This window comes from Lissotriton helveticus, chromosome 1_1 (assembly GCF_964261635.1).
Source record: "Lissotriton helveticus chromosome 1_1, aLisHel1.1, whole genome shotgun sequence".
In the NCBI taxonomy this organism is placed as follows: domain Eukaryota; kingdom Metazoa; phylum Chordata; class Amphibia; order Caudata; family Salamandridae; genus Lissotriton; species Lissotriton helveticus.
In genome coordinates, this window is record NC_136057.1 from 1,992,618,184 (window position 1) to 1,992,642,122 (window position 23,939).

A 23,939-nucleotide genomic window follows, 5' to 3' on the forward strand; every position below is an offset into this window, starting at 1 on the left:
TGCCCTTGCCCTACCTGTAACGCCCCTAAATTTAGCATTTAGGGGCACCCTGAACCTTCCTTCCTCAGAACCCAATTTTGAAACAAGAAGAAAGCAGACCTGCCGTGCAGCTGCTAACAACAGGATGACACCAACTGTCTTGGCCCCAGCCCTACCGGCCTGTTGATCCTTGAAACTGCTCCTGCTAAAACCCCGGCGTCTCCTGCAGACAGCAACCTCAAAATCCCCGGAGAACCTGCCTGCCTTGCTCATCTAAAGACTGGGACTCCCATGAGCAGTGGTACTGTTCAAACAGCAACAACCCCTGGTGCTAGCCAGGAACCGTGAATTCAGCACACTCTGCACCCGCCGAGCCAGGCCTGTGCCTGAGTGGACAAAGACCACGAGGACGTCCCTCCCAGCGACTGCGACCCAGAATCCAGCACCCAAGGACACTCCTCGATGATACTGACGACGCCTGCAGCCTCACAACAAGGGACCCCTCCAACCGCAACAAGCTGAGGGCAAGATTTCCCGATGCCAAAAGACACTCCTCCACCCGGCGCCCCACGTGCCCCTGTGCCCAACTCCTGGGTGCCTACCTATCCTACAGCATCCTAACTTACCTCTCAAAGTGGTGGTCGCACCTTGAAGAATCTCCGTCCCCGAGCCTGCAGCCTTTGTTCAATTTCCAGCTTTCTCGTTGAATAACATTGGGCGCCCCAAGGCCCAAAAGCACCCTGCATCCAGCCGCCCGAGTGCCACTGGAAGTGCAGCAACTATCCTATCTTACTTCCCCACTTGCTCTGTGTGAGTGACCAGGAGCTCAGCCCCCACAGCCGCGTTACCTGCCTGCTAGCAGCCACCAACCAAAGGCCCCCTATCTTCCATAGGATAACATTGGGCCTACTGTCTCTGCGCCTGGCTGCCCCTGTGCCGCTAAGGGTATAACAACTGTACTTACCTGACCCTGGGAGATGCCTGAGTCTTACCCCAGAACCTTAACTCTGCCAGTCGAGTACTTACCCGAAGACCGATAACTTGATTTTCTCCATAGGGTAACATTGGATGGTTTTCACTTGAAATTCCTTCCGTGTCGAGTTTTGCAACTTTGAAATATTCCTTAAAAATTGTCAGAACAACAAAAACGAAATTACTCACCTAATATCAGGAGAGATCCTAGTGCTGGATCTTTGTGCCCAGCACTGACCTTCAAAAGTAATCATAACTGTACACACCGGTAACTTGATTTTGCTCCATAGGATTGCATTGCTTGGTTTTCTCCAAAATGTCTTCAAAGTGTCAATTTTCAAAACATACAAATATTCTTTAAAAATCGCCTGTGTAACAAAAACTATTTCTTTCAACTGTTTACAGGAAATGCACCAGGGCTGAATCCAGGATCCAGCCCTGACTAAGAAAAACATTTGTAAAGTAATTTTATTTGCATTTACTTAAACATTCCCATTGAGCTCAATGTTATAATTGTTTTTAACTTGTGTTGCATATGGCAACAACTGTATCTAATGTATTGTAAAGTCTTTTGCTAATTGAAAGTATTCTATTGCATCATCTCATTCTGAGAAAGTATTTATGATACCTACTTGTGGTTCTAAAATAAACATATTTTATATACAAAACAATTGGCCTAGAGTTCAGTTCTTGAGTGTGTGAGACCCTTTGCTGACTGAGTGTGTCCAACAAATGCTCTACACTGTCCTCTGATACTGTCTTAATGCTCGACCAAGCTACCACTTTAGAGAGTAAGGTTATGTCTAACTTTAGCCTCTGCCATACCCCTGGGGACTGTGGACTCTGTGTACACTGTACCTTTCTTTGGTAAAGTATATACAGAGCCACTTTCTTACACAGATCTTTTGAGATCTTGTGTTATCTCTCAATTGCATTCGCATAGCAATTTTGTTAAAGAGGCATAAACTGCACAAACTTTGGTTAAGTAAAATATTTGGTAAAGTATACACTAAAAAGTTGCGTTGGAAATTTCTCAAGCAATGCCACTATGGGGTGATGAACTTTTAATCTAAGCTTAAAAGTAAAATACATCAAAAAGAATGTGCATACTGTTTATTGATACCCTCAATGCATTATTGATATCACACAAGCCAACACATATTACATTGCAACCCAAAGAATATCATTGCTCATCAAGATCAATTAAAAATTAAATAAAACGCCCAAACTCACAATATTGTAAAATAAATAATGAAAAACTGTAATGACAATGAGTACAATTATAAGAATGATATATTGAAGTCGTCCTCTCGCAAAGCATTTGAAAAAAGCCTATATCACTAACACCTTCCAAATATTGTCCTAAAATGTTTGCCACTAAAAGTGACTGCAAGCAATTTAAATATATTCAATTAGGTGGCATGATTATTTTGAATACAATGTTTATATCAGTTTAGACATATTGCAGCGGTTGCCCATTATTTATTTAATTAATGTACGAGAATATAAAATAAATACATTTCAATTAATTACTGGTGGCTCTGTGGTGGGTATCCCATCAGTTTAAGGGATTTTGGACGTTGGAGTGGCTGATGAGCTTCTGTCAGGAGTGTAAACATTCTTCCACCTCAAAATGAGGTTAAGGAATTGTGATTTTGGTGGGACAGGGGTTCCACCATTTTATGGTGGAGCTCTTGCCCCGCTGTACTCTAAACAACCCCCATAGTATGTTCATTGATGGCAGGCAAGCCATACCTATCAATAGGATTAAGTGGAATGCAAGTTGAACCACAGGGGAACAGTTGTGAAATGACACAGGCAGAAAAGGCATACATTTGCCCATTATATTTCGATGCCCTCACCCAAACGAATTTGGTGACCCCTCGCTGTGCCATATTTAAAAGAGCCAAAAAAACTGGCATGGTGATGGCCTATACCATTGTCAATGATCCAGAAACCTATAAAAAAGAACACTATCCCTCTGTTGACACCACACATCTCAGAGCCAAAGCACTTATCTGCCAAGTTATATCACAAAATATTATTTAAATCCAGTTTCCTAGTTTATTACCGGGTGACTTCTATTAATGTCCCAAGTTCTGCCAAGAGCACATATATACTCAGATTTTGTGCGCTGAATCAATTTTTTTAACTTTTAAATGGGTGTAACCAGAAGTTGAAGATGATTATATTCAAGCTGCTAATTTTATCAGGATCTAAATGATGCCTGGTCTATTTATGAACAGGAAGGGTAGGAAACAATTGGCAAATCATTCCTTAAATATGGAGCAATTTCTCAGCCACCTGATTACTTTTTGCTCTGTTTCTTTTAAAGTAAAGTTCCTACATTTAGTTAATTCTTGGGCTTGTGTCAATAGTATGATTTCTCTTTACTAATGCTATAAAGATTCTATTACTTCTCAAGGTTCTAGTATTTCTCAATTTCTCAAATTCACATCTCTTGTCTGTTGCAAGAGATATAAGTATGCTTGACATTTGTGTTAATATTTGATTCTTGAAAGTCACACGATGGAGTGCCATAATATAGTCCTGCCAAAATATTGAGTTCAGGATAATGACTGCCACTATTTACATTTAGGTGACTGTAGATTTGCTATCCTTAATTCCAAATATAAGTACCTTCAAGGTACATATGTCATCAAAGGGCATATATAATAGTAAATCTATGTAACCACTATATAGTTACCCTGATGATATAAAGGATATCCTGGAGTCAATATTTTTGCAGGACTATCCCCTGCAGCCTGTATGGTGGTAAAGCACCACTATGCCGTTTAGATACTGGCACAAATTGTGTTTATGTTTGTGCTGCCACCTGTGGATGCTGACAATCATTACAGTCTTTTTTCATTCCTTTGCAACCATCATAATACACACTCTGTGGCTGCAAGAATGTTATGCCACTTTTCGTTAGGCACAGAGTAATTGGGGCTTAAGAGATGCAGTTTGAGACCAATTGTATTTCATTGTATTGTCTTTTTTGGATAGGTACAAGGAATGTAGCGATCACCAGTGCAGAACGTGTTGTCGCACGAGGGTACAGAATTTTAAGGGGCCTACAGCAGACCAATTCTGGCTGTCTCTTACTACACAACATGGGTTAGAGGGCACTAGGCTCATGGAATTCTTGCTGTTGTAAGTACAGACTAGTAACAAGACCAATGCCACACTGTATGGCACTACAAGCTCCACATACCTCTTGGGCAACCACATGGGCAAAAGCTTATAATCAGAAATTCACTGCCTGGTGTTGGAGTCTAGCACTGAATTGTCCTTGAACTGCCCAATGCATTTAATGTATTATTTGTTGTTTTACATTGTTTTGTAAAGGTTTCATGGGGGTCTACTTACTGTACAGCAGAATGAGATTTTATACATTCGCACAACGATCTACAGTTCAGTGATACTCAAATTACGCCAGGGTCCACATGTGGCCCTCCTAACCTTTATGTGCGGCCCCTGGGTGAATCCCAGCCCTGGGCTGTTGTTAAGGCAACTCAGCACTAACATTAAAAATAAATATGTTAAATACACAAACAAGAGTTTTACTTAAAGGTTAATGGCAGTTAAATAAAAGAAGTAACTAGAGTTTCATGCTCCACTTCACTTTAGGAACACCCTCATTTATAAAGTCATCTTTCAGCATATATGTAAAAATATGATAATGTCTCTTCAAAATTCAAGAAGTGTATATCATTAACACGTCAGATTATATCAGTGCAATGAGAAATATTTTATTATTAAGTAATAGTTTTCAAACACAAAGGTGAACTAAGAGGCAAATCAGTTATGTGCACCCTTTGGTGGCCGGGCATTAACATTATAGCTTAATAAATCAAACACAGGAGACTTTGTGTACAGTGCACATCCCGAAGTCATGTATTTCAAAGTCTTCCTGTGATAATGAAGAAAACGGAGCAAAAGTGAAATAAAATAACTGCATAGGATCACACAATATTGGCCAAGTGGGGAGGCTGGAATTGATCCCAGGATTTCTGGTTCCACATTGTTCAATTCAGCCACTAGATGCATCTGCTTTGCTGCCCTTCGCTTCCCCTACACCACCCACCTTATCAACCCTCCCCCAACCCTCAGCATCAGTGAGGTCCTTGGTCACACCACAGACAGAACTTTTTGGGCCCTGGGAAAATGTTTGTGAGTACCCATGATCTACATTATGCCGTAAGTGAGCAAGATGGTAGGGCTTTGAGGGACCATTTAATATGACTAGGGTGATACCTTCCAGAGAATACTTGTTGACAGTTATTCAGAAATCCACCCTATTATTTGTGACTCTAATGACCTGTTCAAACCCGAACAAAAACAGTCATTAAAATTAAAGTTTTCCGAAAGGAATCCGGAATCCTTTGGGGTCATGCCATGAGGCTCCTTTCCTCATAAAAGTGGGTTGTAAAAATGAGTATAAATAATGTTGCTGGAATTAATGTTGCCTGCTTTGTTTCCATAGTGGCGCTAACTCCAATTCCTCACACACAAACATCGTTTAGGGATCACTAGGGGTCAATGCTGTGATCCCTGGCTTGTCCATCACCACCCCCTTTTGTACCGCTTTGGCCGCCATAAGTGTGGCAGGGTATGCTCAGACGTGAGTCCCTTGCTCACTTTGCCACTGGATTCAAGGAAGCCGGGCTGAAGACGGCTGGAATGCCAGAAACCGGTCCTCGGAAGCTTGTTTCCGGTCCAGGGAAGGCATGGCTTGGCAGTTCGGGCTGGACTGTTCCCATGAGGCACAGAGTCAGACTGATTTGCATATAGCCATGTCTGAACTGGGGTGGCAGAGTGGACTAAAGAACGGTGATGGATCAAACCCAGATCTTTTGAGTGGGTGTGAGTGTTTGATTGGTTCAGATGCTCCGTCCACCACCACCCCCTTTAGTACCGCTTTGGCCGCCATAAGTGTGGCAGGGTATGCTCAGACGTGAGTTCCTTGCTCACTTTGCCACTGGATTCAAGCAAGCCGGGCTGAAGACGGCTGGAATGCCAGAAACCGATCCTCGGAAGCTTGTTTCCGGTCCAGGGAAGGCATGGCTTGGCAGTACGGGCTGGACTGTTCCCATGAGGCACAGGGTCAGACTGATTTGCATATAGCCATGTCTGAACTGTGGTGGCAGAGTGGGCTAAAGAACGGTGATGGATCAAACCCAGATCTTTTGACTGGGTGTGAGTGTTTGATTGGTTCAGATGCTCCGTCCATCACCACCCCCTTTTGTACCGCTTTGGCCGCCATAAGTGTGGCATGGTATGCTCAGACCTGAGTCCCTTGCTCACTTTGCCACTGGATTCAAGCAAGCCAGGCTGAAGACGGCTGGAATGCCAGAAACCGGTCCTCGGAAGCTTGTTTCCGGTCCAGGGAAGGCATGGCTTGGCAGTTCGGGCTGAACTGTTCCCATGAGGCACAGGGTCAGACTGATTTGCATATAGCCATGTCTGAACTGGGGTGGCAGAGTGGGCTAAAGAACGGTGATGGATCAAACCCAGATCTTTTGACTGGGTGTGAGTGTTTGATTGGTTCAGATGCTCCGTCCATCACCACCCCCTTTTGTACCTCCCCCAACCCTCAGCATCAGTGAGGTCCTTGGTCACACCACAGACAAAACTTTTTGGGCCCTGGGAAAATGTTTGTGAGTACCCATGATCTACATTATGCCGTAAGTGAGCAAGATGGTAGGGCTTTGAGGGACCATTTAATATGACTAGGGTGATACCTTCCAGAGAATACTTGTTGACAGTTATTCAGAAATCCACCCTATTATTTGTGACTCTAATGACCTGTTCAAACCCGAACAAAAACAGTCATTCAAATTAAAGTTTTCTGAAAGGAATCCGGAATCCTTTGGGGTCATGCCATGAGGCTCCTTTCCTCATAAAAGTGGGTTGTAAAAATGAGTAACAATAAATTTGCTGAAATTAATGTTGCCTGCTTTGTTTCCATAGTGGCGCTAACTCCAATTCCTCACACACAAACATCGTTTAGGGATCACTAGGGGTCAATGCTGTGATCCCTGGCTTTTCCCTTGCAAACCTTGTCACTGCCTTTGTGACTCCTAGCCTCAGAGGTGGCAGAATCTGCAAGAAGAACACAGGGGCAGCTCACCATTCATTAATTCATGCACTTGTTAATATTGACTATCATTGTAATAAAAAATAGAGCACACGTAGCTGGAATAGAGGCTTTGTTGACAACTGTGGTATGTAAAAGTAGTTTTTAAATGAATGTTGTGTGGGCGAGAGAGTGATTAACTGAGAGAGAGCATGTGCTTGTATGATCGAGTGTGTCTGTATGTGTAAGTACCTGTGTTTAAGGGAAAGTGAGTGAAAGTCAGTGACAGGTTGTGTGTGATTGAGACTCAGATTTACTTTAATTTACACCAGAGTTGCTGCACTGCCTTGTTTCAGAGAGGAAGAGAAAAAAGATGTCATATCTGCTTAGATATGATGATTTTTTCTCCCCACTGTGTTATGGTGTCATTTGGCAGCCATGTGTCAACACGTTCATCCTTCTGCCAAAGTGCATGGAGTTGTGTATCCTCTGAAGTATAGGTTTTGTACTTGAAGGACTCCCTCCCTGTACAAAAACTATGCTTTAAGACTTTTGCCACTTTCCATGTGTACTGCGCAATGCAGCACACATGCAAAGTTGGAAAAATTAGGAGAAATTAAACTATTTGTCCTTGTTACGCCTGCCTCGAAGAGCTGTAAAAGTTTGGTGCAAATTTCTTTCTACCAAAGTTTGTGTCAAAATCTATGGGTGGTTGCATTAGTAAACCTGGGCATGAGTGTCAGTAAGTAAGAGTGAGTGAGAATGAGTGAGATTTAAAGTAAATGCAAATTAGTGAGTGAGAATAAATAAGAATGAGTATATGTGGCTGTAAGAGAGTGTGAGTGAGAATCAATGAATGAGAGTGAGTGTGAGTGAGAGAATGGGTGTTAGTGAATGAGTCAATGTGAATGTGAGTGAGAATGTGATGCGATGTTTGCAAGTTTGTTATTGACCTGAAATACTGAAGGTAATTGTTGTCTTATAGAGATACTCAGGGCAACATTGATACTGACCTACTTGCAGCAATTCTTAGCATGACAGACACCTGTGACAAAATATTGGCACTGGTAAACTGTGGGTAATTCCTGACATAAATGACACCCATGGTAAAATACTGGTACTGGCATACTAGAGGTAATTCCTTCTCTCTTCTGGGCTCTCAAGCCTAGAATAAACTTCCCATTGGACTATGTCAAATTGAAAGTTAGAGGCCTTTCAGAAGACAACTCTAAACATGGTTTTCACCCTCTAATTCTTTCAGCCTCTACTTCTTACTTCCTGTTTTTGCACCGGGACATTCCTTGGAATAGCTGGGCGCTCTAGAAATCCTGCTATTCATTTATTCATACAATTAATGGCATAAATGGAACCTGTGAAAAAATACTGGAATACTTGAGGAAATTCTTGCCATGTGGACACCTGTGGCAGAATGCTGATACTAGCATATTCGAGGTACTTCTTGGCATAAACGTGGACAACCTGGCATTTGTGAAAGTGGAAATTATGAAAAAATGCTGGCCCAAACATACTGAGCTAAATGTTAATATAACGGTCACCTATGGTATATTGTCAGCATAAATGACAAAATTCTGGCACTGGCATCTTATTTGTAATTTTTGATATAAGGTGACACTCATGTAATATGGGGGAACTGTGACAAAATACTGGCCCTGGCACAATGGAGGTACTTTTTGAAAAATTGAGACACCCACGCCACATGTTGAAATAAATGCGGCCATCTCCTGAGGCCTGAGGAACATCAGGTTTCATTGTCTGGGGAGAGGATATAGCCTTATGGCTAAAGCGTCGACCTCGAAGCTGGGGAATCGGGTTCAAGTCTCTGCAATGATGCTCAACATCCTGTGATTCTGGGCAAATCACTTAATCTCCCTGTGCCTAAGAAAAATTAATGTGTTGTCATGTAACGAAACTGGTTCTCAAGTAAAGTGCTCTGATACCCGATGTCTCTGGTCTAGTTAGCGCTATATAAAACTCTAAAAACAATAATAATAATAATTGTCTTTTCATACCATGGACAGATTTTAATAGTTAATGAGTGCCCTTTTAGAGCCTATTCAATGTAAGCAAATGTATAAAATATGCTTTAAAATGCATCAATTTGAATGTGTTTAAGGGGAGGAACCCACAAGATGAGGTCTGGCTTAGTCTCTTTGCTCGCATACTGCAATTCAGGGCAACTGTTATACCCCAGGACCTTCAAAGATCAAGTCAGTACCATAAAATAAAATACATATTTGTCTGTGTTATACTGTTTTACTAGTCATACAGTTAATATAGACCTTCATCAATGTCAATTGTTGTGATGTTAGGGTCACATAATGTGGGTCCCTGGAAATAAATTAGTGTCATGGTTCACATGATATCACTTCCTGTAGTGTCATTAAGTTCAAAGGGTATGAGGCCACACTTCTGCTTCCTTTGGCTTTTTATTGAATGGACGTCCATGCTTACAGGAACAATTAAAAAAATATTTTAGCAATCACACATTACCATTCCTACCTATTTTGATACAACACAGCCTATAATATGGTTAATTTTCTTCCATTTGAAAAATATTGAACTTGATAGAAAATGAATGTACGAATGTATTTGTTCATTTTCAGCTTTGATCACTTAAAATCGTAAACCCTACATTTTCTAAAAAGGGCTTTGTTTTACCCCATGACCATATTACATTTATTTATTTTTCAAAAACAAAATGAGGCAAATACCAGTGGCATTCTCCGCAATACATATGTGCAGAAAGGAATACAAAGTATAGTATGAATTAGGAACATATAGTGATATTACATAGTAATTTAAGCTCGGTATTGTATTTAGGGTTGTAGGTTCAATACCAATATCTAATCTGTAAATCTAAAATTGAAATGCTCTTGTGTTCATCCCTACAGGACAAGAGGAAATTACAAGAAGAAATCACCCAGAAACGTGCAAAAGTAGAAGAGGAAAAGCTGAAGCTACAGCATTTAAAGGTGAGCTCAGGATGGCTTGTGTATTTTCTTGTTAATTACAAAGGCACCACTGCTGGCAATTGATCAACATCTAGTTCCAGCAGGATCTACTTAATGTTCCAGGAACAATTAAACCTCTCCTTTGGCAGCTGATCTTAGATTTGCCAATAATTCACTAATAACACTGTAAACCCATTTTACGACCTCTATAATTCATTTGGGTATGTATGTATGTGTATATCTGAAATGCTTTGTAGGACAGTTCGGTTGAGGAAACTTTATTTATGTCTGTTTGTACTTTTTCTGTGTAACATGCAGAAATGCAGATATTTGTCTTTTAATATCACTGTATATAATAGGCGTTCCTTGCTATTCCTTCTAACCAGCTGAGTTGCACTTAAGTCATTAACCAAGGAACTTTAACCCCTGAGCTGTCTTACCGGTATAGTTCTGCCAATAGACCCAAAGTCTAAACATTGATTACATATCTAACTACAAAGCACCAAGAATATGTGATGTTACAACGCGATCAAAATGATCGCGGTATGTAACAACGCAGTTTTTACAACTCAAGTTGTTACAACGACTTGCGCTGGAGGACGCTGGACGCAGGAGTAGTAAGATTTACTATTCCAACACCAGTCTATGTACAGTAGGAAAGGTGTTGGAATAGTAAATCTTACTATTCCTTAGGTTATAGCGCCCTCCAGTGGAATCGATGTAACGCTTGCGTTGTAATGCCAGCGTTCTAAATGCATCGCGGTATAATCTCCGCGATGTAAAGGATGTTTCCCAGCACCAAGAGTGTTATAGTTCATCTCCCTCAAAAAAGTATTACATGAGACTATAGGCAAATATGATGACAGAGCGGGGATTTTTGTATCTCAATCTTTGGGTGTAATGATGAAATAATCCCCACCATTGGGTGTATGGACATTTGTTCGTTAGCAAGGTGTATTGAAAAGGAGCAATTATTTACATCACACACCATGAACAGTGAAGTCTATCTTGGGCTCCACAATAGACAATAAAGAGAATTTGAGTGAGTTACAGGGTTTTATTTACAATTAATTCAAATTGAATAATTAATTTAGTAATCAATAGTTTTAGTCATCATCATTACAGGTTTAAATAATCCTTTAGTCGCTATTTTAAAACAAGATAAAATACATTAGTGAGAATTAGAAATACAATTGAGAAGATAGAGCAAGTGTGTTTCATAAAGTGATTCCCTAATCTAGAATACGCATAAGAATAGCAATTTCTTTATTAAACAAAGAAAGGTGTCAGTTCATAAAACCAAACGAAGAGTTCTAATGAGAGATTAAAATGCATAAGCACGAAGCCTCTGCACTTAAGCAATAAAGAATTTTGCAAAGATGGAAGGTATTCTCACCTATAAATGAGCAGACATCTCTGGAAAAGAGAAGGGCTCAAATGGGATCTCTCCTGAAAATGTACTTCACCCACATCTTGTCGTTCAGACAGTTCTTCCCACGAGTCATATTTCTGCCATCTACTCTCCTCCCGGTGAGTAAATCACTATCAGTTGTCTAGTGCATAACAAATGCCTATGCACTCGCTAACAGAAGGCTTCTGGAAAGTTACAGCATCTGCAGTGGAAGAGAAAAGCATCCTGTGCAAGAAAGCAGTTTAATGTGAAAACGAGCCTTTCACTCCAACCATGTACATATTCATGGTAATATGACATCAGTAGCTAGGCTAACTTAAGTCAGCACATTATATTCTTTTATTTGTATGCTTGCAATTAATATGTACAATTATTTACTACAAAATCTATATTTTTGATACATGTATTATTCAACACAAATTGCAAATTTTTCAGTTAAATTTGTTTATTTAGCAAAATAAGGAACTTTGCTTCATCACTTTCAATATTATTTGTGCTGAGTCTCCGAAAATGCATAAAGGTAAATGCTTTCTCCAATTGTTCCTCATCCCAAGTAGACTAAGGATTCTGTAGGCTTTTTATTCATGTACTTATTTCTCTTGTTGCGAGTGTGATTGTGGAGTTGGAGGCCTAACTCATTTCTAGATCAGAACTGTATCCCGTTTCTTGACACGACATGCCAAAAATGTCATGCAGACTGGCTATTAAACCGAGGCTTTTTCACTGTACTACAGTTAGTGCCTTGGACCATCATGCAACCTTAATGCTGCCTATCTCTCGTTAGGAACTGTATTTTGCCCTTCTGAATGCAGTTAAATATGTTTCTAAATTGCAATTTGGGGTGGAAAAAGCTCTGTGAACCGGCCAAAAATAGGTCATTTGGGAATTTTGAGAGAAGAGTAGAGAGAGGAGGGATTAGTTAAGGATAGGGGTCCTGGTCTAGGATTTTGAGGCAACCACTGTGAAATGCTGGCTCAATCTGCCTTTGTTTTGAGGTATGAAAGAGATCCCTTTAGGACTTGTAACAGAATAGTTTGTCAATGTCTTATGCAAAAACGTTTAGGCAGTTTTAAGTCATGCAAAGCATCTAGAACCTAGGCCCTTCTTTAGGAGGAAACCAGTGGAGTGTTTTGAGAGCAGGTTATGCACATTTTCTGTTTGTTAGCTGAGCAGCCAGGTAGGCAGTAGCATTGTGGACTTCTCTGAAGTATTTCCAGTTATTATTCTAGCAGAGCAATGCAATCCTGAACTTGAAATTGGCTGTGGTCTCCACCACCAATCATGTGCACCTGAAAATGTTGTTTCTGATGCTTCTTAAAATAAGCAATTTTTCTTCACAGCACTAATTTGACAAAGACCCTTCCCTATAGTGCTGATCTCATGGTTTGCATCTACATTATTTTCTAGTTAGATATACAGGGCAGATTTACCCAAAAATGTCAGAGTTCGGAGCTGTGCCAAATTTGGCAGAGCCGTGCTCTGACATTGTGAAAATGCAAGAATGCGCCATATTCCCAAGAATACGATGCACCCCAGTGTTTCCCCTAGCAATGGAGCAAAAAAAGCTGCCTAGATCCTTTGCAGGCACCCTGCCACCATGTAGCAAGGGTGCCTGTAAGCAGGGAGGGTTGTTTATGTGCAGGTGATTTGCTCTTTCTGTGTGTGCTGCAAAAGCGCAGTGCAGAAACCAGTTTCATTATATAGCCTCTGGTGTAGCTTTCAATGCAACTCATGTTCAGGGTGGTCGACACAGAAGGAAAAGGGAAACCCAGGTTTTACCATGATTTATCAAAAGCTATTTGCTGTTGTCCTTTTCCTAAATCTTCTAACTTTAAAAAAATATTTTCGTTGTAGGCTTTCCATGCCTTAACAAATTGGTACAGTCTTTTTTAATACCCAGGACGTTGAACTACATTGGAATTACACCCTTGTACTGTTGCTTCATTTTTATTTCTACATTTTCTTATTTTTCTTTTAAGAGTTGCATCTTTATTCAGATTCTTATCTCCCCCCTCCGTTATCCTGTTCCAGCAAATTATCTTAATTTGAGCGTTTCTTTTTTAAACTTCTATTTGTGTAACTCCTTGATATAGCTACTGGCTAGGATGCGCTTTTCAAAGGGTAAGTGTAATATGATGATGACGTTAAACAATCACATCCTACACTCACCCAAAGACAATTATATCTTTCTCATAAAGGTAAAATGGCCAATGCCACAATTATATTTTTGAGTAATGAATGACGTCCAACATCTTTTTCAGTTAGCAAACTTGTTTAACACTCATTTAGCTGTAAATCTATATTCATACATTTCGCAGATATATTTTGTTTTATATATATCTTTAAGTATTGTTAGTGGCAGTGGACATCTTGTGGTGACTGCCCACCCCATGTTAATGTTGGTATATAAGACCATCACTAAACATTTAAAACCATCCACACCAAGAGACAAAACTCAGACAGAATTATTATGGGAAAAGGACTTTGACACCTCCTGGAATGTTGACGTCTGGGATAAAATTTGGCTTAAACTTAGGAAATCCTCCAGGGCTGCAAACACGACACAAACGCTCTTCTTTATCTATAATAGACTTCTATTCTCCCCTCTTACCCTCCACTCATTCCACTCTGATGTTTCACATGAATGTTGGTCCTGCTCGGCCCAACATGCTGATTTACTCCATTTACTCTTTAATTGTAAATTTGTTCGCTCTTTTGGGGAAAAGGTATGGACTCAACTAAACTTGATTTTTCAGTCCACTCATCCCTTTTCTACATTGCATATTTTTTTAGGTAGCTTATCTTCCATCTGGGAACATTCTGATTTTAACGTCAAAATAATTGACCTCCTAATAGCAGAAGCCTTCCAGCAAATAACGAGAAACTGGAAGGATTTCACTAAGCTTTCATATCAAGCAAGGTGGTATACGGTCTGTTATAATCATAGGCTAGACACTACATTTGTATATCCATCACATTTGGCATCCAAGCGTTCTGATTTATGGGCTCCAGTCATTTTATTCACCGACGCTAGTGCTAAATGCTCTACTACCCCTAGACCTCTGCAGCAAGAAGTTACTAAACTTCCATGTCTTCCTTAGTGTTAATTTATATTTGTATTTATACCTTCTTTTGTACAATATAGCTTATGTTATCATTATTTTTGACTGTATTTGCATTTCTTATTTGTTATGTTCATATTCTGTTTATTTTCTAAACCCACTTGATACATTGTATATGAGCCTATTGTCTTCATTGTTTTTTTATATTCTGCACATTGTTGTAATTCTTTTCTCCTGATAAACTTCTTCTGAACTTTCAAAAAAAAAAACATTTAAAACCATGAATACTTGGGGCTGTTTGAACTTTTTAATGCATACTTTTGAACATATGGTGTTAGTCAAAGGGAAGATGAACAATTATCAGTATTGCAAACATGAGTTCAATTCACAATCACTAAATAGAGGATGGTTCACTCAATGTGCCATATAGGCAGCACGCAATAAGTGCAATTACCTTTAGTAATATCCGATATGCTCCTTGAGAATGCACCACTAAAGTAGGTTAGTGGATAAACTTGGTCTAAGCCATGGGTAATTTTTTTTTAATAAACGTGCAAGCATTTATTTTGCAGGGTAATTAATGTTGCCTGTTTAATTACCCCTTTCTTCTGAATATTAGTGCTCATCAGCTAAATAGCAGCTCATGTTGCTGTTCACCAGGGGGGTCGCATGTAAAGGTCAAGAGGTCCGCAAGCGGCCCCCGGCAATCAACAACTGTGAAAGAAAGGACAGCCTGAAAGGGCATTGTGGTCAGTTTGGTTTTATGTAATGAACCTGTGTACAAACGTGCAATAAGCTACAATGGGTAATTCAACGTCCGAGGTGGCTGTCTGACTGCCAGTGACAAGCCTGGACTGGCAGCTGTGTGCCCACATACTCACAATTGCTTCTCATCGCCTTCACAAAAAGGTATAGTGAAATGTATGGCACAAAACAAGAAAATGCTTATTTTCTTGCTTTTTAAATGAAATACATCACGAGCAAAACATCCATATCTGTAAATGTGTTTAAGTTCGACATTTGACTCGCACAAATATGGTAGTCACATTAATGTGGGGGCTTGTTTTCTTTTGTATGGCATCTTTCTGCAATGAAAAACATTAACAATATTAAAAATAAAATAACAGTTACACAGCAGGTCAAAGCCATCATCTCACACCCTCACATAGGAATATGAGCCCCCTATGGTTCACAAACTATGTTATATTTGAAGATGACTGTGCCTGCACTGCAGTTAATAGCTACAGGCCACATTGCCGTAAATGGCATTTGTGCTTGTTTTGACACTTGCGCCTAATTAGTGTTGAGTGTAAATTTCACTTGTGATTTGCACTCAAATTTACTATCTAGCTTTGAGTTGATAATTACATCAAGAATAAATTAGAAAATGCATAAACACACATAAAATGGGTGAAATTCAAGCGTGCCATTCCCCATTTTATGCACAAGTGTAATTACGTGCTGTGCACATGCAAAATATAATATTCTGACTCCGATTTTGCTCAAGAGACTAACATGTTTGCTAAGATTAGCAGTACAGAACTGATTAATGAAATATACTTTCTTAAGCCATGATTATTGAAATCAGTGAAAAAATATGATATTAATTTTTTGGATAGTCATTTTTGGGAGGATTTTGGAACAAAGCTGTAATTGCTGCCTTCAGCATGGAATGTTCTTGATTATCGTGTGTGTAGAGATGTTTATTAAAGTTCACAGTGACATCTTAACACAGAGAGAATATCACGCAACAGATAACTCCACGAGTTTCTTAATTGAAAGAATGTATCTAATCAGTGTGGCAAAGGTCATTCGGTGTACGTCTAGAACGTAAATGTCATGGCGCCAGTGATAGTGACAAATCAACTGTCTTATCCCTGTCAAGATTGCAATCAGAGCTGTGCTCGTTTACTTTAAATACAAAACTCACTCCATCATGTGATTGGTGCTGGGATGCAGATACATAAATGAGGCTGATTCATAGGATGTGTGAGAGAAAAGAAGTCTCACTGGTCCCAGTATGATATAGAAAACATCAGATGTTGCTCAACTTAAAATGTACATTACTAAAGTTGTACCCAGGGAAATATTGTTTTCCTCTAAATGTACAGCAGTAAATATCTGAAAGCGCCAACTGCTATTGGCTAAACTGCGGGTTGTAGTGTGCTGCGGCCATTGTTTGTAAACTGATTGCACTACTTCTCACCAAAAAGCTCTATTGAGTGGAATAAGTAATACACTGATGTGAGATGTTTTTCTTCGTGAGATTGGATGAGGCAACAATATTTCTAGTTTTGTTTGCGTGAACAGCGCCCTCAGGGCAGCACAAGGTGCAATGCAAAATTACTACTTTTTAATCCTTTTTTAAATTAATTGGAAATTTTGTATTGTTGCCACAATATTCCTGGACAGCAGTCAGAAGAGTATATAAACCATCAGGACTATTTTGGGGAAGTTGCTCTTTCTCCTAATTTACAAGGGGCAGAATAGCAAAATTACCTTCCCAGAGTCTACATCCCACCCAAGGGGACAACTGAATACAGAAAACTAAAAATACAGTCGGTCCACTTGTACTGCCTTCTGGTAGTCTGCAAGCAAATGAGCAAACACAGAACAACTGGTGTCAGTACTAATCTACACAGGCAATGAGTATTCACAGGAGACAAATTGCAAAGCATTTACTGAATGCAGGAGTAACATCTGGCCTCCTTTGGATAGAGGAAGAACAGTCCTGCTCAGGTATCCATTTCAGAATGGACCAGTGGTGGCCGCCACATACAAAAAGTGGTGGGGTGGGTAGAGGGGGCACAGGGGGAGCGCAGGAGGGAGAGCACGGAGGGAGTTAATAATAATTAAAAAGAAATTAAAAAAGACAACTGAAGCTGTTGGCTGCCTTCCGCCTCGAGCCTCGTTGGTCTTCTCCCTACTTACTTGTCCCAACAGGCACTGGGGCAGCATCAGACTTCCTGTGCTATCCATGCACTGTTCTCATGCTATGAGAGCAGTGCGGGGATTAGCCTGACTAGGCTGCTTTGACCCTCCACTCATGACAGGGAGTCTGTGCTGTTTCTACAGGCCAGCTGTTCAATACAGCCGGGTTGGAAAACCCTAAGTGTGCATGTGTGTTTGGCCTGCCTGAGATGGCCGGCCAAACACACATGTGCACCTACAGTACAGTAACCAGTCCTCCTCCGCCCTCCCATGGCCCTGGCCCTGCCCCTCTCTACAGCGCTGGCTCAGAGCTAGCAGCTGAAAAGTATAACATAATAAAATATAGTTTTCTAATCAGCTGCTGGCTCCCAGTCAGTGGGGTGATGCTCCTCGGCCATTGCAGAGGAGCCCCTCCTGGAAAGGGCGTCCATGGGAATACTTCCAGGTAGAAGAGAAAAGTGTTTATAGACTAAAGAAAAGAGTAGGAACAAGAACAAACAAAGATGCCCAGTGTCTATCACCTTTGCTAAAAGCTGAAATGAAAGACACATCCATGGAGGATATGAACATGGGTCCACAAAACATTAGATTGGGTCCGGTCCTAGTTCCTGTTTACCCGAGAGTGATAGTAGAGACTATAGCCCTTATTTAGAGTTTGGCAGACAGGATACTCCATCAAAAATTAGTGGATATCCCATTTGCCGTATATTTTCATCACTGTTTTTAGAAGTCCTGTTGTGCCAGGTGTTTACTTTTTGAGGATTTTAAAGTAAGGATCATAGCATTTTTTGTCTTCATGTAGGTCAATCTTTTTGGGGCACTATTAACTGATCATTGATGGTCAGAGGTATGGCTGTCCTGCAGATCAAGGGGGCATATTAACAAGATGTGCGTTACAAAACGCACATCGCACATTTCACTATCGCTGGCTATTGCCAGATTTTTTCACCGTGTTAGCGCGTTATTATCAACGCGCAACATGTAGGCGATAGTAAATCCTGCGATATCCCACGATAGTGAACATTAGCGCGTGAAAACAAGCGTTGTTTTCACGCGCTAATGTGTGCCTTGATAATATGGGGTTTGTGGATTCAGCTTAATGATCCACACCCCCATGTTAACAATGCCTAACGCCTGGTCAGAGCAGGCGTTGGGAGACCGGAGATAAACAAGTTTAGCGCAGGTCTTTTCCTCCCAACGCCTGCCTTGGTGATAGGGTGTTCCCACCTCCAACCACATTTTACATGTGGTTGGACGTGGGAACACCCACTTTGCATGTCATTAGCGATGTTTCTCGCTGACATGCAAAGTGGGCTTGAGGCAGGCGTTACAATGCCCTTGTTAATAGGGCGCTGGAAGTATCGCCGCTTCCTCGGCGAATTGTGCCGAGAAAGCGGCGATACTTCAGCTTGTTAATATGCCCCAAGGTCCCTTGCTTGAACAAATTCTTCTTTTTTTATTCTAGGTCAAATTCTGCTTACCAGCCAGCAAATACCATGAGTCTGTGTACATGCCCACAATTAGATTATTTCTAAACTCTAATTTCTCGCATTCTATAGACTAGTTTTCCCATCCCTTTATGTTCCCATGTACTAGGTCATTGGAAGACCGGATGCGCTAGGTCAAAGTGCAGTTATATTGCAGACTATTCTACAGAATATGTTAAAAAGATCAGGCCTAGTCAGGCCTGGTTCTACTATAATGCTTTCAATTATGATATTTTTTGTTGTCTTTGTTTCTGTTTTCTGAACACCTGTAAGGAGCTCTATACCATTCAAGGGTCATGTTTGTGCTATATAAAACTTTTAAATAAATAAATACAAGAAATCCATCAGGGCATTTCCATATATGACCCTAATGAACAAATGCTATCAATCCAAGTCTCGAAAACGTTTTCTGTGGGCAGTACAAATGTGTCAACAAGAGGTAAAACTAATGTCTCTGTACGGAAATAATACTGAAATCCTTGGCAGTGATGAATACTGTATCGAGGTTAGCGATTACAGGAATCTTAGTTGGCAGCAGGGCATTTACCATTGATTCTCACACATATTGGCACTGGTAGTATAGAGTAATGATCTATCCTGCACTGAAGGGCATTCTACTATCCCTGACAGAAACATATTTTTTTGTTACATGCCCCAGGAAATTGCAGGAAATAATTTTGACAAACCGTGCACAACATTCGGCTCACCTTAAGAGGTTTTAACATTTTGAGAAAATATAACGAGGTACTTTGTTTTCTCTCCTTTGTGGATTGAAAAATCAATATGTGTTAATCTCAGCTCCCACAGAAAAGAAATATTTATACAAAAGTTAGTGATGTTATGCTATGTTGAGGTCAGCACAATTTGCAGAATACCAAACTGAAAAATTGTGAAAATGGGTTGGAAAAGTTTACACTAGGGTTCAAAGAAAGAATAATAGAAACGTAAAATAAGAATACATTAAAACGGCACCATTCAAACAGAAAATCACCATCCAAAAACGGAAAATAAAATAGCAGACCTGCATCGGAAATATTGTCTCCTTGATGCAAAGAGCCTCATTCTTTTGAGTCTGTCCTAGAGCTACGTTACTATTTTGCTAGCCTTCTGTAATTTAAAATCATTTAAAGATTATATATATATATATATACATATATATATATATATACATCCATGGTGGGACTTTGGGTAAGCACTTTTTAGTCTGTTCAACTGTCATTCACATGTTAACTCCTTCCCAGCACAGCATACAGCATGAGGCAGTGAGTCAGCCCTCGTCAGCCATTGGCTCTCTTGCGCTGTGAGTGGCAGCAGTTTACCTGATCACATCTGCACATCTGCCTGATAAGAAGAGTATAAGCGTACCATGACTAGTGAGACAATACATTATTTTGCCACTGCTTTTTACTATCCGTTCTTTATCTTTTTATATGTTTTAGTTATCCATGTGTTTTAAATCTATTCTGTAGGTTATAGAAATTAAAATCGGTAGTACCTTTTCCTGGCGCAATGAAGATTCATGTTTTTCTATGATGTGTATTAAAAATAAAAATTACTTCTATAGCTGGTCTAATTAGACCCATCTGCTAGTAAACACTCATACTGTTCCATTAGAATGATCTGTGATTGTCTTTGGGTGGTCGAATCCAGTCAATCGTTTCTGTATGTGTGGCACACATTTGCTAAAAAAAATGGAGAAAAAAAAACATGGCACCAGTTTTACAAGCCAGGCGTATTGGCTTTGCCAATGTTCGTCTCTGATGAAATCAATTTGCCTGTTGATTCTCGGCTGCCCTGGCAGCCATCAGCAGAGAGCTGGCTGCTGTTCTATGTATCTTGGGCACGAAAAAATGCAGATTTGTATTTGCTTTCGGTGGTTAGTGGCCAGTGGCCAATTCAGGCGACTCAGATCAATTGAAGAGGTTTCTGTGTTTTTACGTGCAGACGCTCGGCGCGTGTTACTTTAGGCTCAAACCATTGGCACTGAGCAGGGGGCCCGGAAATGGAAACCGTGCCTGTCATGAAAAGGGCTGCTTTTATATACATATCTGTAACTACCGCAAATAAACAGTAAGATTGCTGCCGTAGTTTGGATTTAAATATCAATGCTGCCTCTTCTGGCACGGTCTGCTGTCTTTTCCTTTTTATATGTCAAACAACCCCACCCTGTTCCTTGTTGTTTTAACATGCCTGTTCCCGACTGTAGAAATAAGGAAGCAGCGTAATATTTTCCAGAATTCAGGCAGCACGTACATCAATTCAGGCAGAATTAAACACGTAGTCGTGGGAAGAAGGATCACCCGCTAGTAACTAAAATGCTTCAAGTGAAAACAAAAATAATTTACCAACATTAAATTAGTTAAGAATGTTTTCTTGGCATCAGTAAAACTATTTATAGTTATTACTTACCCCCAGCACATTACAATGGCTGTGGTTTGCCCCACCTAAAAGGTGGGGACACTGAGGGGCAGATTTATGTGGCTGTCACGCAGTGCAGCCCAGCGAGCCACCTTGCAAGATGTGCTGTATAAAAGAGAAAGGGCAGCAATGCCCCATATTTAACACAATATGACACATTCTTGTCCTTTCCTTACGCTGCCTGCCTAGCGCCAACACAGGCTTAATTTTGTGCAGAAAGAGGCACCTTCTTGCACAAAAACCATCCTGCAAGGTATTTTCCTCTTTCAATGAATGCAGCACACATAGAAAGAGGAAGAAATGAGGATAAATAAAGATATTTCTCCTCTAATTTTTGACGCATTCACAGACTAACCAGTGTTAGTAAATCTGGGAATACACCAAAATCCATGTCTTGAAGTGTGGGAACAACCACGCTCCATCCAATGAACTCTTTCCCAGGGCAGAGTAATGTAGAAGTTGAAGTTGAAGTTAAGGGTTTTGTAAAGCGCTCGTTCACCATACGGTTTCTTGGAGCTGAGGACGGAAAGCTCCAGGAGGAATATGGGTGGTGGCTTAGAGTTGAAAGGCATGAGAGAAAAGGAAAGTTTTGAGAGCCTTACGAAAATCCAGATAAACAGAGATAGACCTGATAGAGAGGGGGAGGGCATTCCAGAAAGGGGGGCCAAAGAGGAAAACCTCAGGCCTCCGAATTTTTTCCTCTTGAAGCGAGGAACACATAAAAGAACCTGGGAGGAAGAGCGCAAATCTCTGATAGGGACATAGGGTTTAATTTTGGAATTAATAAAGGCAGGCGCAGTGCCAGTCAACGCCAGAAAGATCGCGCAGCCCAACTTAAATAGAGAATGTTGGGAGATGGGCAGCCAGTGAAGAGTTTTAAGCAATGGGGTAACATGGTGGGATTTGGGAAGTATACAGACCAGACTGGCCGCCTGGTTTTGGATAAGTTGAAGGCGGCGGAGTTCATATGCTGGTATGCCTACGTACAGACCATTGCCATAATCGAGGCGTGACAGGATCATGGCCAAAAGAATGAGTTTAATGGCTGTGAAAGAAAAGAAGCGGGAGATTTTTCGTATGGTTCGGAGAGTCAAGAAGCATGATGAAACCACAGCGCTGATCTGAGGGCGCATTGTGAGGTCCTGGCTAACTTTAATGCCGAATGTTTTTACAGAGACAGGGGGTGATACAAAGATTTGCGTTACTCTGGATTTATCAAGCCATGCAGGGCCATGCAAGGTGGCCTTGCGTGGCTTGGTATATCAAACTTAGGTTTTATGCCACCCTTGTCCTCCCTTGCGAGGCGCAAGGGCAAAGCAAAACCAATATAAATATGCCCCAAAGATCCACAAGTCCTACTCATGGAACGTGAGTCCCACACCCCATAGCACAGACTCACTCTTAGTTAATTCTAAAGTCATCATGGACAATAAAAAACAAAAACTTGTACTGTAAAATAGAAATTAAAAGATGGGGATAAGTAGGATTCCCTTTTTCGTCAAATGTTTTTCAAGTGCATTGCCTCATGTTATATATGTATTTTTACAACATGGATAATGCCTTGACATAGCATTGAGGCTCACGTGTAACTCAGATCTATGTGAAGGTAATTATGTACCAAATGCAGTGCAGTTGTTGCCTAATACCAGTCTTGATGCAACCTCTTGTCTATTTCATCCACCTGCCAACACTTCCTGTTTGTTTATGTACTCTTGAGGAGTCTTCATCATCAATGCTTTCTTTATTTGTAACAGTTTTTCTCTATTTCTCTTGCTTCTTTCTTCTGTTTCTGCCTTGGTCTGAGTCAAAATCTAATGATTAAATGTAAGCTCTGGTGCCCAACACCTACAACCACCAGCACAAATTAAACACTGATCAGGTATAAAGTCTCGGGCAGACTAGCTCAGATGTATGCAGAAGAAGGTAGTGACACTGAGGGCCATATTTACAAAGGAACTGTGCCACCGGAATGTCACTTTTTTCTGATGTTCTGGTGGCGCAACGCCTTGCTCCACATTTACAAAGCAGCGTTAAGCCATTTTGCGTGGCTTAACACTGCTGTGTAAATATCATCCCCTTTCACACAGATAGCTGCACAAAAGGGGCATGCAATGGGTGTTGCTGTGGGTGGTCCACCCCTACACCTATTACTTTTTTATGCTGCCCCAGATTACAAAGCAAACACAAGGAGATGATGGGCGGAGTGCTGAAACTTTTCAAACACTCACCCCCAGTCACAGATCTGGGTTGAGTCCATCATCATACTTTAGCTCACTTTGCCACCCCAGTTCAGACACAGCTATATAGAAATCAGTCTTGACCCTGTGCATCATGGGAACAGCCCAGGCCGAAACTGCCAAACCGTGTCTTCCGTTGACTGGAAACAAGCATCCTGGACCGGTTTCTGGCTAAGAGCCCGCTACAGCCAGGCTAGCTTGAATCCAGTGGCATGGTGAGCAAGAGACCCTCGTCTGGGCATACCTTGCCAACTTAGGACAAACAAAGCAAAGACAAGGAGATGATGAACGGAGTGCTGAAACTTTTCAAACACTCACCCACAGTCACAGAGCTGGGTTGAATCCATCATCAATATTTAGCTCACTTTGCCACCCCAGTTCAGACACA

At 40.8% G+C, this 23,939-nt stretch overlaps 1 protein-coding gene across 1 annotated transcript in view; it reads left to right on the forward strand.

Annotated features, from left to right (window-relative positions):
* PALMD (palmdelphin) overlaps nucleotides 1–23,939 on the forward strand; it is a 185,464-nt gene that overhangs the window by 69,814 nt on the left and 91,711 nt on the right. Inside the window, exon 2 of the mRNA XM_078644283.1 lies at nucleotides 9,946–10,026. Coding sequence (XP_078500409.1) covers nucleotides 9,946–10,026 — 81 coding nt within the window. The remainder of the gene's footprint in view (nucleotides 1–9,945; nucleotides 10,027–23,939) is intronic.